The sequence below is a fragment of the Puntigrus tetrazona genome, chromosome 16, assembly GCF_018831695.1.
Source record: "Puntigrus tetrazona isolate hp1 chromosome 16, ASM1883169v1, whole genome shotgun sequence".
NCBI lineage: Eukaryota > Metazoa > Chordata > Actinopteri > Cypriniformes > Cyprinidae > Puntigrus > Puntigrus tetrazona.
The window spans coordinates 21,207,051-21,225,143 of NC_056714.1; the positions used below are offsets into that span (position 1 = coordinate 21,207,051).

At 38.2% G+C, this 18,093-nt stretch overlaps 1 protein-coding gene across 1 annotated transcript in view; it reads left to right on the forward strand.

The window, feature by feature from the left end:
• Window positions 1–3,801: 3,801 nt before the first annotated feature.
• si:dkey-22o22.2 (neural-cadherin) overlaps window positions 3,802–18,093 on the forward strand; it is a 103,603-nt gene continuing 89,311 nt past the window's right edge. Inside the window, exon 1 of the mRNA XM_043262099.1 lies at window positions 3,802–4,678. Coding sequence (XP_043118034.1) covers window positions 3,985–4,678 — 694 coding nt within the window. The 5' untranslated portion in view covers window positions 3,802–3,984. The remainder of the gene's footprint in view (window positions 4,679–18,093) is intronic.

The window sequence follows — 18,093 nt, forward strand, 5'->3', positions numbered from 1 at the left end:
CCACACGCCTGCCTTTCTGTCAGTGAGCATATGAGGAACCAGTCAGCAATCTGATACACCAGACAGGAGAACAGAGACCGATTCTGTGCACACAGAGAAGAGATGGACGAGCAGGGCTACTCTCGCTCTTGAATAATTCTTTCTCTGTCTGTGATACAACAGGGGAGGAGGCAAAAGAAATCCACCTGGCATTCATTTGACTGTCAGTTCTCAGATTAAAGAGAGAGCGCACGAGGGACGGAAAGAGGAGAGAGAGCGAAAGAGAGAGAGTACAGATGGAAATGAGAAGGAAACAAGCCAGCGATGGCGAGAGAGAGAGAATTCCTGTCAGTTCTGGTGACCTTTGACGGAGAAACTCAAGGTTTGCGAGATTGCCGTCTTTGCCTCTCCATTCCTGTCACTTTTTCCACAGAGAGGCATGCCAAAATATGATGAAAGACTGGCGTGAGTGGCTGTGACACGACATTCGACACCGTCAACTCGAAACCCATTCTGCTGTCACACGCACACACTGCCTCTTGGGGTAAATTGCTGTAATTTGTGTTATGCTTCTCAAAGAGAGGTGGTGAGGAGGAGGCGGGCTGCTGCGGGGGCTTTCATGCTTAAACAAGTCTATTTGACTTTAGAGAAATGTGCAGGTGATTGCTTTAATCCATTTAAAGCGTGCGCACATCTTTCAGATGGAGCACCGCGGCATTCAGATGGTTCTTTCTCCCCAAATCAAGCAAAGACATTTCAAATAAGGAAACTGAGGTGGTATTAACGTATTTCTGAGAGGTTATGTCACGTCATGCCTCGTATATACAGTGTTCCGTATTGTGCGAATGATTACGGTAGAGGTATGACAAGGTGAGGCATATGTTGAGCTGATGGGAATGAGGATAAATATTCCCATGTGTGGATCTTTTGTTTTTCCACCTTGCCTCATCTTTGGCACGGCGCTCATTCATCACAATTGACAAAGGTTGAGCGCACATCTGAGTGCAATATGGATACGTGCACAGCACTGTACCATCATATGAGATTGTCTCTCAAGAGACGTTAAAGGCATTACTAGTTCACCCAAAAGTCCGAATCTGGTCATTGTTTACTGTTTCTTGTATATTATTTCTAACTCATATGACTGCATTTTCATTGTTTGGAAAAGAGGACTGGGTATCAATACACATTTCCCGATTCGACATACTAGTATTTAAAAGTAAATCTAAACTGTAAATCTAAAAAGCTGTATTTAGTTACCACGTACAGTATAACTAAAACCATTTTAGTTCACTCAAGTGTACTACAAGCGGTAACTAAATTCATTTTTTAAATATTACAATTTTTTGTAGCCTATATTAAGTGCAAAATTAGTCTTCACCTGGGGTTGCTAGACAAAACTAGACAAAAACAAAAGGCCACTAACTATGCAGTTCATTTTATTTATTTAAACAATGTTTTTTTATGACTCATTCAAACAAATCATTTAAAAGAGTGATTTGGTCATGTGATTATGTTTTTGGGTATGTCATTCACAAAAATCTGTATAAATTTGAAAACACATCTCTTTCTCCATGGCCTTTCGTAAGCATATAAATGCCATTTTGCCCATCAGAAATTTAGCTTTTTGAAATTACTCATTTATGAAAATGTTTTTGTATTGTATTGTGGACTGTAAAAATGTAGGTTTGACACTGACTTATTTTATGGTTACGTTACGCATATTGTGCCTTTAAATATCTATGGTTGTACCATCATTGTTGTGCCTGCTGTTCACCCTCATAATGTTGCTAAAGAATATTGGTGGAATATTTTATAACAAAATGACTGTGCCACAAGAATATAGCATAAGAACTTTATTATGCCTGGTCTCTCAGTATCATCTCATTGAGTTTATGACATTTTACACATACAAAGCAATTTGATTTAAGTGTTTCTCATTTTGTAGCATGCTTTAAAATGCTAGTATAGACAGCATCTTTATACAAAGCCTGTTTTCAAATGTATGTGGATTCACAAAAATGTTTATTCTATGAGAGTCAAACATTCTCCAACGCTTGTGCTTTTGAGTTTAAAGAAAAGCATACAGATTTGGAACAACATAGAAGTAAATAATGACAGAATGTGCTTTAAATAAAGACAATTTTATATTTCCGCATCATCAATTTACTGAAAATGACTTTAAAACTCTGAAATTGACAACGGTTTTCTTTGTGCCCATTTACAGATGCCCAGTGTATGATTGCAGATCCACACAGAGCTAAGGGATGTAATGAATCCCCCACTACAGAGTCCATAATAGCACTCATATCAGTTAATTTCATTTCCATTTGAAAAGCATTTCGATTTGAAAAACATTGTTACATAACAAAAGAAGGAGACTGGAATCGGGCCCGTCCCATTAATCTCCTTACCTTGACAATATGGACAATACATGCAGTATGTGCTCATTATGCATTTCTATGATGGAACATCACAGAATACCCGACACTTACAGACTAGCGCTAATTATTAATCTGAAACGGAACAAAAAGGAAAAATGAAACGTGGTTTAATAGGAAAATAATTATGATCAGCAGTGTGCAATCACGAACTGACCTCTTGCCAAAAATAAAAAATTGTTTGCAATACAAAATGATTCCATTGATTAACATACGGAATAAAATATTCTCTAGCCCGGTTCTAGGATGTTTGATGTCACTGGTTGTTTGTTTTGGTCTCACCTGTCTGTGCGTGTTCATTGTGCCTCAAACAGAATCCGTCAGCCAGGTGACACTGAGTGAAGTGTGATGTAGTAATGGATTCTACCAGCAAGGCTGCTGAAGCTAACCAACCAAACCTCGATCCCCTTTCTTTCAGACGCAATATGCCACCCAACGAAGACGAAATGCTGTCAACTATGCCAACACTGAAGTAAGATGACTGGCTTTAAAATTTTTTGATTACATTTTGATTGATTTGATATCAAATTTCACACTCCATTATCTTTGGATCTGAGAATAGTTGCACTAAACCTTTCTATCACACGACAGATTATAGTCTCAAAAGGCCTGCTGTGGCCAGTTACATAAACTTTATATATAGTTTATGTAACTGCGTGGCCATATAATTTTCATAAGACAGGTCATAACTTTTTTAATAATTTACATAAAACATGAAATGGCATCATTTGAATGCAAAAAGTAAGAGCCCCTGACTATGAGTTGATTCTTAAGACACAGCAGTGTTTATGTGATTTCATCATTTGTAGAAAATGTGTTTGCAACGCTTTGCCTTTTGTAGGGCAGTGAGTTACCCAGCATGCACTTGACAAAGGTTGTGTTTTGAACATCTTTGGGTGGAGGATTTTGGAAAATACAGAGCAGAATTTTCAGCACCATTACTCCTGTCTTCAGTATCACATGCTTCCTCGGAAATCATTATTTAATATAGAATAAATGTGTCTTCATATTTAAAAAATAAATATATAAATAGCAGCTGTATTTTGAGTACACTTTTTTTCAGGATAGAATTAGTCTCTTCCTGACCCCAGACTTTTGAAAGGTGGTTTAAAAGAGTTTCAAAACCGCAAAAAGTAAAAATCTCAGTCCGAAATTATCCGTAAACCCTTTCAACAAATTAAACTGCGTCCCTGCACACGCTACTGACTTGGCGACTGGTGAAAGCTGCATATTTATTTAAATTCAGTAGGAGGGTCTATACCGCTAGTCCAACCCTTCCGCTATTTTGATTGGCTATCATTTTGAAGGCGGGGGCTGGGGTACCACATGGAGATGCTGTGTATCGGTGGATGCGGGAATGAGTGAGAGTATGGTTGAATGATGCCGGTCGAGGAGCTACACACAAAACACTGACATCCTGCATTGAAAACTTAAAGTGCAGATAGCGTGCAAATAGTTGCTATCTTATTCAGTGGTGGTTTAGGCTACATTTGTAGCATGTTATTGATGCACAGACGGTAAAAGTCAGATTTTAAGGACAGAGATTGGCTGAATTGATGGAATAATGAGGGCGCATTTACGGAATCCGACTTTTTTCAGATTTCCTACTGCATGCTTTTTAATTATTTTTCTTGCCATTTCTAATGTGCGACCGGCTGTTTTTTATGGACACATTGAGGAAGGCGCGCCTACTGGAACTGTTGTCGCTGGCTTTCTTTTCCCTCTAGGAGACAAATGCAAAGAATTCAACTTGGCTGGACTTAAAACAGTTTTGACAGGACGGGACTCGTCATTTTTTTTACTTGAATATCTGGACAACGCGGGATTCGTCTTAAAAACCGCTAAAACTTTTGACAGGGAATCCAAATCGAGCTATACAGTGAGCGCGCGCTTACCGCGCTGCAGTAAAACAGCCGAAGAAGTGGCAGTTAAGATCGAGGTACTTAATAAAAACAACGATACGCGACAATTTAACGTAACGACTGACCGGACAGAGCTTCTTACCGACGTTAAAAGCCGAGTTAGGAAGCCAAGAGCCGTTTCCGAAGAAGTGTCCTACACCGTTACAGTTTCTGAAGATGTGAAAGTCGGCGACTTGATTTTTACGGTACCGGACCAGAGGTTCGAGAAAAAATGGTTCGAGGTGTTTTCGGACGGACACTCACCGGTCCAGATAGAAAGAGACTCCGGACGTGTGTACTTAGCGTATCGTTTGATGTCAGCAGCCGAGGTCATGGTCAAAATCCACAACATGAGAGGTACTTTATTTACAGGCTACAGCCTTTTTTTTTTAACTCACGGTTTACGGGTTTATTTTTATATTTTAAATTCTGCCGTTATTATGTTGTTCAAAAGCTGTACTGACTTTCGGTCTCCTGTAACACGGAATGACGTGACTATAGAGACTATCAGCCTCAGTCACCATTCACTTTCATCGCATCTTTTTCCGGACAATGTAGGCTAAGTGAATGGTGACTGAGTCTCCCTAACATCTCTGTTTGTGTTCTGCGGATGAAATGATGTCAGTTGATGACATAATTAGCGTTTTCGCCGAACTATTCCTTTAAGATCTCATGTTAATCTGTAATTAAGATTTAAAAACTGGTGGCTAAAGAGATATTAGCTGCCATCTCAGACCCTCGATAATTTATATCAAAAGGGGTTATGCATTTCCATTGCGTCTCAGTTTTAATGAAATCAAAGCGCACCTTTCCGATATGTGATAGTTTGGGGGCATGTGCTATTAATTTTCAACTGAAGCTTCACCTGAGGTTTAATGTATGTGCGTGCCACTTAATATAATACCACATATAATAAGAAAAAAAGCATATAATGTTTTTTTTTGTTGTTGTTCATGAGAAGTAGCATATATGATTTTTTTAATTCAATGCTATGTCTTCTTTTGATATAAATGACATGCATGCATTCGGCTGACACCTTTATCTGAGGTCATGGTCAAATATTTTGTGTTCAGGATAAACTTTTTATCATTTCATGCATTTGTTTCGAATCAAACCCATGAAGCTGGCATTACAAGCACCACGAATTACCAATTGAGCTAAAGGAACCATATAAATTCATTGAGATAATTTGTTTGGGCTGTCAAGTTTGTTTAGTTCCACTTGCGAGATGTTGGTCCTCATGGTTTTGCAATTAGGTAAACAACTATTAGAGTGGTTAAGTTTAAAGCACAAGCTTCAGAGGTATGTTCAGATACCATCAAGATGTTTCTTTAAAAATATTGTCCTGAAATCAACAAAGAAATGGTGAAACTGGAGCAAACGAACAATCTGACTGGTGCATTTCTGACTGTAATGAACTTTGCCGGGTAACTCAGCTTAAATTATTGTGAAACAGATACATTAGGACATGTTGACTAAACTCAAATGAGCTCACTCGGGATCATCAAGTTTCCGGGTTCAAGTGAACATAAATGTTATGGAGAAAGTCTTCTAATTATGACTGTGAGTTTAGCTTAAGTGGTTGAGGTCATGCAGGTCTGATTTCGCTAATCAGAGCTCTAAAAGCAAACCTTTATTCAACTGTTTGTTTGGGATAATTAGGGATATTTATTCACCTGGAAGTCACCAGACAGCACATGTGGTCTCAAATACCTTTGCTGGGGCAGGATGTGTAGTTGACGTTGGTGGATATAAATGTTTGTTTTTGCAAGCGAAGGTCCCCGTCCATCACCTGAATACGCCATTGGGGTTGTTTGTGACTCTGATTGAGGTCGTCTCAGTGATTGTTTGACAGAGTGAATTCGGCGATCGGATGAATATACCTCTTGACATGTTTACTGAAATTGGTCCTCTGAAATAATGGCACCACATGCTCCTTGAAAAGAGAAATAGGAGTTATTATGTGCATTTCTGTAAAGTATCCCAAGCAAATCCGGTGAAGAATATCTTGTCTGTTGTAATGATCTTGCATCCACTGATTGGAGAATTACAGGATAATTAAAGTTGGGATGAGAGCTTGTTAGAAAGCTCTATCATCTGCAGTGAGCAGAACAGATGTGGCCTTTTTTAAAATTAAACAAGAGGTTTTTCCTACACTTAAGAATCTGTGTAGCGTCTGCCGAACACATGTCTGGTCTTTGGGTGGGCGGCATGACCAAGCTATATATATATATATATATATATATATATATATATATATATATATATATATATATATATATATATATATATATATATATATATATATATAATTCTATTACTTATATACATCATTATATAATTATTTATGCTGGAAAACTATGAATATATATATATATATATATATATATATATATATATATATATAAATTAACATGTTGTAAAGCTTATTTTGGCAGATAATAAAGAGTACTTAGAAGATGCTTTATGTATTTGCTTTCCTGTAGCTCAAATAGTAGAGCATGGCGTTCGTGGGTTTGATTCTCATTTTTTTATATGATTGTGATTTCACCAACCTGGTCTCATAAAAATACGTACCTCTGTGCACTTTTTGTGCGGCACCTTTTTATGTACCTTACTGCATGTTTCGCCGCAGTTTCAAAGAGAAATGTCCACTGAGTGGGGCTAAAACAAAGGTTCAATTTGTAAACCCTTGCACATTTTATTACGTTGGCATTGGTAAGTATTGGTGAGTTTTCATTGTGTTACTTCGGATACATATTGCGACATAATTTTAATGTTTCATCGTCTTGGAAATATGCCCTACATCAAATCCAACCCTAAACCCACCCAATAGTGTTAACAAATGCAAAACTGATGCAACCGTGCCATTACATCTTACTTTTACATCTTTACTTTCAACTGTTTAATCAAACCACTTTACACAGGATTTGCTTTTCAACGCTTAAGTGCAACGCCGTATCTCGTGAGCTACTGAGTAAACCTGCAATCTATGAAAACCCATGTGTGAAGCTAGATATGTGTGATGCTAACATTCAAAAACACCAGTTTTCAAACCTATCAGCATATTAATATTGTTTTGAAGTCATAACATGACAAGTAATTTTGTGAAAATTACTCTTTATTAATTGAAACTCTGTAAATTTGTGTGAAATAGAATAAAAGTTTTACTGCCTCTAGTGTTCATTTCTTTTGGAAACTGCACTGATGTGCTTGGTATGCACATGACTGGTATGTATTTCATGGCTCGCTAAAAGGTGCACCCAGGTACGCTACGTAGGATAAAGGATACGTGTTTCTGGCTGATCTAAACTAAACAATTTAGTTTGCTAATTGTGCAGTTTGCGTTGTATGTTTCTTTTGCATGCTGCCATCTATTTCTGTGGTTTCATCCTGTCTGGTCTTCATTTTCTATCCTAGTCTGGTCTTCAAAGACCAGAACTTATTGTCTTTTAGCCTCTCTGTCATTCCAACACAGCCCTCTCTTTAAAACACTAAAACACAGTGGAGTGTCCTCTCCACTCTTCTGTGAGAATTCAGCACAATGGGAACGCAGTCCTGTTGGCAGCAGAAGAGCTTTGTATCTCATTTTCGGAGGCAGTTTGAAGGACTTTCTCTCTCCAAACGCTTGTATGGTGAAGTCAAGCCAATGCGGGGTCTTCTGGGAGACAATTATTTTTGAATCCATTGTGAAGCCTCATGCTAACACAGTCCGTTTGAGTGCTTTTGGAACTGCACTGTTTGTTTTGTCCCGTTTATGTGTGAAGTTTGGATGAGAAAGTCCCATCTGTGTTAACAGAGTGAAGACATACTCACAGACATAGTCCCCGTAGTCTTTGATATCTGACTCGTAATGTTGCTTCTCCAGGTAACAACTGCACAGTTGGATAGATTTAGATCTGTTTTATGCCAGACATATTTCATTTGAGATTTTTCTTTTGTTGCAATTGAGATCTAATCAGAATTAGCAGTTTATTTGTTCTCATTGCCAGCAAAAACAAGATATTATCATGCACATAAGAAATTAGGCCTGTGCTCATACGATATCATTATATTGTGATTCTGTTTACCCTGATATTAAACTTAGAACTTATATTAACTTAGAAACTAATATTTTCTTCTGACATTTTTTTTTATTTTCGTATGCAGTCATCAATTTATTGATCCATCTAGCTTTGTGAGAATCAAACCTATGACTTTGGCTCTGCTAGCGCCATGCTCATGCATTTGCCATCAGCATATCTGTTATATTATTGGCCTGTCACATTTGTATAACAGCAGTACTGGATGAGAGACACCAGTATGGTTGACTCACCCCAATGTCACTTGCCATTTCATCAAGAAGCAACTCATAGAGCAGAGAGGCTTAACAGTTTGTCCTGCACAATTAGCATTAGCATTACTATGCAGTGCACACAGTCGGGGACCGCGGGGCAGCTTTCTAATCCTCATAAAGACCATCCCTGTGGTGCCTTCATTGGCTTGGTAAACACTGATAATGGCTTGCGTGTTGTACGCATTCTCTTCTTTTCCACCCTTAAAAAATCCATACAACCATGAAAATTTTAAAATATCCTTATGAAGAACAACTTTATCTGTCTTTCAACACTGTGTAGTCTGTTTGAAGAGAATGTCTAGGGTCAAAAGAGGAAGCAAGGATGAATGATTGGATGTACAATGCATTAACAGTAAGTAACAAGTAACAGTAAGATGTCAGTCGATGTTTACTTCCGGTCTCCTTCAAATGTACATTTTGGAATGCATATGAATTTGTTTAGGTAACTTTTATCAAGTAACAAGTAAAGTTACAAATGCTATAGCATCTAGGTTAGTCCACCTCAAATGGTTATGCACATTACTATTGCAAAATCAATGTTTTAATTTTTAATTCTGATCTCTTGAATGCATTTCAAGGTGCATGTACATTTTTGCATATTCTTGTTCTTTATACTTAAATTTAAATTCAAATGTAACGATTAAGATAAGTTTCACTTAAAGGGTCAGTTTTTAATTGGAAGGTAAAAATTTAAGTATAAATTAAAATGCTCAGGCATCTTCCATAGGACAACATGAGATGAATTGACCCATCTGACATTGTGAAAACTTTTTCCATGTATGTATTTTATTCCACGCAATCTACTGTATTTTGTAGGGTTACTGTTTGCTTTTACACTTTTATTCACTTCATTGTGTCTTTTTTTTAAGTCGCCACAAGTTGTCAACTCTTATTAAAAGTGAGTTCTGTTCACTGTCTGACAAATGTCTGACAAATCTCTGTTATTGTGAATGCTGGTTAGTAACGGCTGTGCATTATTAATGAACCTCAACCATTAACTGTGGAGTTTGTATCCGGCTTTCACTGGACATTGTCACCCTCAGTCACCTCATTCATGTCAATAAAAGCGAATCAAAAAGGGGGCAGCAAAGTGCAAGAGCATAGATTGGTGACCTTGTGTGCTTGTGATATTCACAGTTTAGTGGCTTCCTTCTGGCTCAAGACCCATTATATTCCAATCATCCTTCTTCTCCCTCCAAGCTCAGAAATGTTGAGTGTACTTTAGTTGTGATTAGGGACAGTTTGCCATTTTGTCTCCCACATGCACTTGATTTTTTCTAAGGATTGCCTCTTCTATCACACAGTATCCTTGCTTGAGCTCTTTTCACACCCAGGTCAGAAAGAGGCCTGTCTACTCCTGTTAAGTTTCCCAAAAGCTAAGGTGAAAACATACTCTGTGTAACTAAATGTATATTAATTCTGTGGTGGTAATCATTACTCCAGTTTTCAGTGTCACATGATCCTTGCTGGTTTGGTGATCAAGAAATATTTCTTATTATCAGTGCTGAATGCAATTGAATGTATGGCTACTGATTAAAAGTGTTCATTCCTTTAAAAATAAGGCAGGTCTTAAAAATAAGCCTGGCCCCAAACATTTGAACAGTTGTGTACTGTATATAAAAATATACAGTAGAATATCTAAAAAGATGAATTCAATGTTAATGCATCAAGTTGGAATACACTTTAGTGTAAACCTTGCAGTAGTGTTGCTTCCTTGGTCCTTACAAGGAAGCAACACTTCCTTGGTCGGCTGCTTCCTTGGTCCTTACAAGAACTGAGCCATGAACCACCACCACTGCAAAGCATTTAACCTTAGGTTACTTCAGGGGAATTGTTTCTGTAATAAGCCCATGACAACATATTAGAACAATAAATGATAGGGTGTTGTTATTATATGTGAGATTTACTGTAGAATGAAAAATAGGAACCTTGCAGAAGGTTTTGATGGCCGCCCTGGGCAGGTGATTATAGATGTCACTCATTAGTCATCTGAAGAGATGCTCACTTAGGCGGGCTGTCAGTTTGAGGAGGTTTGTTTATTTGTAATGGTCCATTAATTACCTTTTCATTGCTTATGTACTGACAATAAATCCACAAGAGAACAATGACCTACTCTAATCCCCTGCCAGACAACTTTTAACTAAATATAGCTATTTAAATATTACAGCAATCCCGTCTTTAGATTATAATTCTGAAGAAAGTTGCTTTCTGGAATCTTCTTGTCCCTGTGCCCTTCAGTGACACATTCAACCAGCAGAAGAAATTCAAATGCTCAGAGGCATCTCAGACCACCCGTTTCTCACCCGTTCGTTTGCTTTGTACAATTAGTCCTTTCCCCATCTGCTGTGGTTAGCCTAAGGACCCGACCATGATCCCCTGCTCTAGAGAGGGACTATTATAGCAATGTTCACAGGAGATTTCACCCTACGCTGAGTTATTCTGAAGATCACACGTTGCGAGTGGGGTGATGGGCGGCTGTTTGAGACAAAGTGATTTTAATTGTGCCTTTAAATTCATGCTGTTGCAAGTGAGCGTGTGTGTACGCATTCAGAGAAGTTCAGAGACCGCTGCAGGATATACTATTGTGAGGAAGCCAAAGCTTTACAGAATGATCTTTTTTGGTTGTAAATGAAGCCCTGGAGAGCTGTCTGGGTCAGTTTGAATCAGTGTTACTGAGGGCCGGACAAGGCTGGTGAGAAAAGAGGATTTGTGTGTACTTTGAGTGTGTGTGTGCTCATTGCACGCATATGTTTACAAGGTAGATCAGCGGTAGTAAAGTCAAAGCTGTGGTTTTTTTAACAAGTCTGCTACATTTAGGGCACAAGAATATTTTATGCTAAGTTAGTTTATGGTAACAGGAAATAAGTAAATAATTGAATAAAAAGTACATTTATAAATAAGGATTTTAATTAATGATACATACTGTAAATGCATGGTAAATATCTTGTTGATGATGGTTATTCTTTCAAACTACTTTTTCTGTCTCTCTCCCTAGTCTAGTCTATTGCTCAGTTTTTCAGTTGTTTGTTCCTGTTTTGATCTCTTTGTCCGTACCCTGTCCTCGGAGTTAATTGAACTCCGTGCCAGCATGGCAGGCCGCCTGTCCGTTGTGCTATAATAGTTTATTGACAGGATATGTAGAGTGGCCCAGAGCCATGGTGTTTTTTAACGGTGAATTAGGGCAAGGTCATCAGAACCCCCCGTCCTCTCGCCCCGTGGTAAACTGCACCAAGCCTCAGCCACACGGGGCTCCCATTTCAGACTCGGTTTTTGATCTTAATTGTTAAATTGGTCACGCTGGCTTGGATTTATTTTAATTCCTGTAGAAGAACGCTGTCACTCCTTTTTCCTCCCTCCCTTTTGGAAATCCCTCACTTTCACGGCAAAAGAAATTGCTCTTGAAGTGCATTCAATTTAAACCTTCCGCTGTGGGATTTCAGTCACAAATTTATTTATCAAAGTTGACGATCAGAGTTTCGGCTGATTGAACTGATATCAGTAAGCTGGGGGGGAAAAAACAAAGAGATAAAAAAATCCTATTCTGCCAATGAGCGGTTTTGATTCGTCTTTCAATCTAGCTGAACACGCTTCCATTAAGAGATCAATGAGGACGAACTGTTCCCTTTTGTGTGGAAAGTGCAGCCACTGGAAAGAATTGCACAGTGCTTATCATTGTGTAATAGCCCTTGGAAATATAAGGTGGGATGTTTGCCAATGTGATTGTCCACCTGAGAACAGTGCAGCTTGTTTTTTTTTTCTTTCTGCCATTTTTATTTAGACAGGGTTCAACTAGTGGTTTGTATTAAATTAAAATCAACATTTTTTTTTAATAGAGCATTATCTAATAAAATTAGCTTAAATAATTTGCAATAATGATATAAATTTATGGTGACACTTACTGGGGGTATTTCAAGTTAACAATTTAAGTCAGAGGGCTTCAGCTGAGAACACTGTTGGTGACTCCTGGTGAGTCTTGCACTCTGTCTAGAAATAACAATCTTCGTTATTCCATGGCATGAAGTTGATTTGAAAAGAGTGCAGATACTTTGTTAAAGTCATTTGACAGTTAGAGCCATTAACATGAAAATTGTATCCGCCAACTGGTTTGTGTGCCAAGCATTTCGATACAGTTTGTGGGATCAGCATGTTTTCTTCCTGTATTCTCTTCCTTTGTACGGTGGAAATGAGAGCTCTCCAAAGCCCTGACACACAGTAATTATGTGAACTCTGTTTGTGGCGAGCATCTGTCTCTCTCTCTCTCTCTCCCTCTCTCTCTTCTTTCTACGGTTTGCCTGCGTCTGCTGAATCTTGGCAACTGTCTGATGTCACCACTAGAACACAAGCTGAATGCAACCCAAGGAAAAAGGACCCATTGCATACCTTGTTAAAGGAGTAGTTCACTCAAAAATTTTAATTCTGTCATCATTTTCACATTTAAGCTATTAAAATGGTCCTCTCATGCGGATTTGGAACTAAATTAGGGTGAGTAAATAATGACACCTGTGACCCTACCGAGGACAAGCGGAATGAAGAATGGATGGATAATTGATAACAGAATGTAAATCGTTGGTCAGCTGTGCCTTTAAGTACACAGAGACCTAATTAGATCATTAAATATGTTCAAGCTTGGCTTGCATTTGGTCTTGAGACCTGGTGGCAAAGAATTATACTGATCTGTATTCCTCTCTTTCCCCCTGTCCCAATACTATGACCCAAATATGCAGCATGTTGTGAATGAACACCTGGGCCTGCGAGGCTTTTAGCCCAACTGGAGGAACACCTGTGCCACACACTCGCACGTCCCGTAGTCTCTAGGAGTCCGACACCAGCTGTTCCAAGCCTGTGTTCTTGGAGTAAAGCTAGTGGAAGCGTGTAGCTGTATGTTCTGCTCCGGTTGTCAGAGGAGGCATAATTTTGATGAGGAAAACACATCAACATGTGTTGGAAGGTCCATGAGCCAATAAACTGTGATGGCAAATCAATATTATGTAAGCACGCAGTCGAAAATCTCTCCAGTGTTACTGTCGATTTCATACGGGTCCCCGGCGCAGTCCTAGATCGTCATTTGCATATTGCTTTGCAGCTCCCTCTTTTGAAATGCCAACTTCAAAGAGCAAAAATAAACTGACAGAAAGAGAGACTCGTTTAAAGATTTAAAAGCTGCAGAAATCAATTAAGCAAATACGCAAAGATTTCTTAGGTCTGTACACGGCAGAAAATCAACAAACAAACACAGTTAGTTTAAGATTTCGCATTCAATTGGAGGCCGTCGCTGAGACGTCTGCGAGTAAACTAGTCTTGTGAAATAAACACATACCCTTCAGCACTGATGCACGGCCCCATGGGTATAGTTTTATAGAACTATTGCTCACTTGGTGAGGTGTGACTCTCAAAAGGCATCATTTATTCAATTTCACGTGACAGGTGTGTGAAATGGATATTGAGTTGACTACATGAATCTGAGTAAAAAATGACTTTGTGCGGGAAAATAAATGCCCACATAGGATTTAAGAGCCCACAGTGAGCTGTATTCCCGGCATTCGTTTGGTTTGTGTTTTTGGCACACAGATGTCATTATAGGAAACTGAAAAAGGATAAATAAACTGAAATGTTTGATTTTTTTTTTTCTGATTTAATATCTTAACAGGAAATGTATATCAAAAGTAGTACCCAAATGAGTGATTTTAAAAAGCAAAGCATTTTATTGAAAGATTGACTTAAAACGCATAATGTGCTCTAGTTTATATTTTCATTACAAATGGGTCTCAGTGGAAATAAAAGTGAAAGGCAAGCGAAGTTAATGAAATCTAGTTTTTTTTTATTACCCTGATATATACACATATATTGTCCACATGTGCAAAACCGTAAGACCAATCACACAAAACAACAGAAATGACAAGTTAAGCACTGAGGGTTTAAAGGGGTTGTTGGTTGCAATTTTTTCCGTTTTTGTGTAATGCTGCTGTTTGACCATAAACAATATCTGCAAAGTTACAACGCTGAAAGTTCAATGTCTTTTAAAATTTTGGAAGTTTATTTTCTACAAAAAACAACTTGCAGGGACTACAACAAGCTACTTCCTCGGTTTGTAATGTCACAATGCCAAAAATTTATTTAAACGTTGCCCCAGGAAACAGGCAACAAATTTAGAATAGAAAAATAATTGTTGTTACGCCATCAAAACTAGGGGTGCACAAAAAAATCTTTTCATATAAAAGAGAAATCTATCCATGTATGAATCGCCTAACCCTAACCAGTCAACCACCCTTTTAACTTGCTCATATGCATAACCCTCGGTACTGGCAATAGTAATGCTTGCCTCAACAGACAATGATATCAGTAATGATATCAACTATTATGTCTATTTTTACTGTGATTAAGGAAATACATAAGCAGACTTCCTCTTGTTAAAGCTTTGAAAGACTACCATACTCTGTTTTCGCCACACTTCATTCGCTGAAGCCCAGTAGGTCAGTTCTGTTGGAAGCTAAAACTAAATCTTAACTGTGTGGGTAATTTACTTCTGACATTCCCATCAGCTGAAAACTTAATGGAGAGCAGTTAACCCTAGGGCCCTATTTCAAAGATTTGTCCTTTATTGTAGGACAAAAACTGGCATTTTGCTTTGAAACAGGTCTTGAACTTCAAAATAAAAGAGATTCAAATTTAAAATGTTAAGTAGTTAGATTTGATGCATGCAGCCGTGGGTCATGATCATGTACGGGGTCAAGCGATATTTTTGTTTTGAGGATACTCTATTCTTTTCCCATAACTGAGCTTCTTTAACATAATATAAATTGCGCCTACTTTAAACTGAATTTGCTTTTAGGTTGTTGACAGGCAAAGTTTACAATACTCATTCTTGTAGTCTTAAAATTGTCTGACTTTATTGCTTTGTTCTCTCTCCATATACCCATGAAGCCTGATTCTTGATGTGATTTGGCTGATCATATTTTACTTCTTAAGAGAGGTTGTGTGCTTTTATGCCGTCCTACCAAACCAGACAGTTTAAAACTATAAAGCCATTTTGGAAAAAATCTTTTTTTCCCTTACAAAACAGATGTTTCTCCAATCAGCTCTCCATAATGGAGTGCTAACAACAGCATCCCGCTTCCATCAGCTCATGAAATCTGCCCAGCACAGACAGGAAGAGCTGCCCAAACCTGAACATTATGCCTGTCCGGTCAGCATGCTGACATTTTATGTGCACCCGTTCTCCGGCACGTCCCGCGGAGCCAGATTGCATAACCAGGATGTGATTGGAAACATGAAAGCTGCATTGTGTTGCCCTGAGCCATGTCAGATTCAAAGCCGAGTCCAAACGACAGTCAGAACCAAACGCTCCTCCAGAAACGAGGGCAACATGTCCACAAGGCATTTCCGCATCCACGGGCAAATATCGCGCAACAAAAACGTAACCAAAGGCTGTTCCTAACTATATCACACTGTCTTGCTAGTTTTGGCTGCCTAATTTCTCTATTTGATGCTGTTGTTACATCATTTTACAGTCCAGCACCTTAGCAGATGGAATTAATTATTAAAGGTTTGATCTCATGTACTATTTATGATCTTAAACAACATGTTCCAGCTTACTGCTTAAAACAAAGCACTGAACACCAGCAGCATTCAGTCTCAATATGAGTCGCTCTATGTCATAAGATACTGTGTCACTTTTCATTACTATTTTTTTTAAAACATATTTGTCATCCAGAGTAATTAATTACAGTCTTTATGATACCACAACCTGCTTATAATGCAGCGGTCAGAAGTTATAGCAAATAATATTGCATCAGTCTTACTAGACTGATTTGTTGCTTAGAAAACTTGACTTACTTCCAGGTCGGGGACCAACACCCTGTCGTTGGAAACATGTATGCACATATTTTGCACTGAGCAGATGCGATTTCAAAGATTAATGGAGGTGACTACAGGGGTCTGTTTTGTGTGAGTCTTATAGGCTATTTAAGACGCCTGTTCACCACACAGGGTATTAAGGCTTCAGCTGCAGCTTGTGGAGTGTTTGTTGATTTATGAACAGGCAGAGGAAACTCAGTTAAACAGAAGGTCCCTTTAATGAGCAGACTGTGTGAAGTTTTAACCGTCTTTCTCCCGTGCTTGGAATATCAGGAAAGATTCTGTCCTCACTTGAGCTTCACAGGAGTTCCCTGTGACCTGTTTACCTTTTTTGTTGCCTGGGCTGGAGGCTAAATTGCATAGCACGGCTTCATCGGTGTGACCGGACCAGCAGGTTTTCTTTCTTATCCCTGATAAAGTAAGAGGGAGAGGAAAGTGACTACAGGAGATAACTCTTTGAGCATGTTCATTTGTGGAATTAGATTTTTCATTGTATTATTTGTGCGTAAAAATATTTGTGATACATCTCACATTTTAATTAAATTGTAATTTTATTTAGGTCTTGCCAGTTTTTTAAAAAATTGTGCATAATATTTTATATATAATAAGAAAGAAGGCAGTAAACAACACCCTCCTTGCAGAGTTAGTCAATGAGAGGAAAGGTATTGATAGATAAATAAATGATTAAGAGTAGAATACTTATTAAATACAATTCACAATGTACAGCCATAAAATATGCACATGCAAATGCAAAAAAGGCTTATTGTTTTATTATACCACTACTGTCTCCTTCTGTGCCTACAAAAAAATAGCAAAACTACTAAAAGACCTACAGATAAAGAAATTACCCCACAGCTTCTAAAGAGACATGTGTTTCAGATTTCCCCTGCAGGAAGGGTGACCCATTGCATCTCTGACACCCACTGTCCCCTTCCCCCCAGATGCTCTGACCTAGAGGTCAGTAACAAGCAGCCTCTAAACTGACAGTGGACATGTGGAGAGCATCCAGCCAGTGTTCATGGTGGGCACTCTTTGCCCACCAAGAGATACAGAGACCTACTTCCATAAGTCTTTATGGAAGAAGGATTTCATTCACTCCTCTAGATTATACTGCTCATACTGCAAAAAATAAGAACAATGATGGACTACTCATAGGAGAATCCTTGAGAATCCCATAATGACATAAAACGTGACGGCAACAAACCAAGATGACACAGAGATCACAGATGCTGTTCAACTTAATTTCACACTTTCTTCAATTTATGCTCATTGCTGTTTGATCTTACGTTACTCGCATAAACAATGTTGAATTATTCAAGATGCTCATGAATATTGAAATCCTCTAGATTGTTATATCATTTAAAAGAGCATGATGGGAAGGCATGCATAGTAATTTCTATTAGTGTTTTTAATATAATATTAAACTAAACGTGGCCACGTTTTCATCTTTTATGCAAAATTAAAAGATTTTAACTTTTCATGGTCAGATTTGTTATGTTATACTTTGTAAAATTGACCTACATTGAATTGCATTCATCACTTTTGAAGTAGCAACCAACCTCAGTCATCTACTTATTACCTG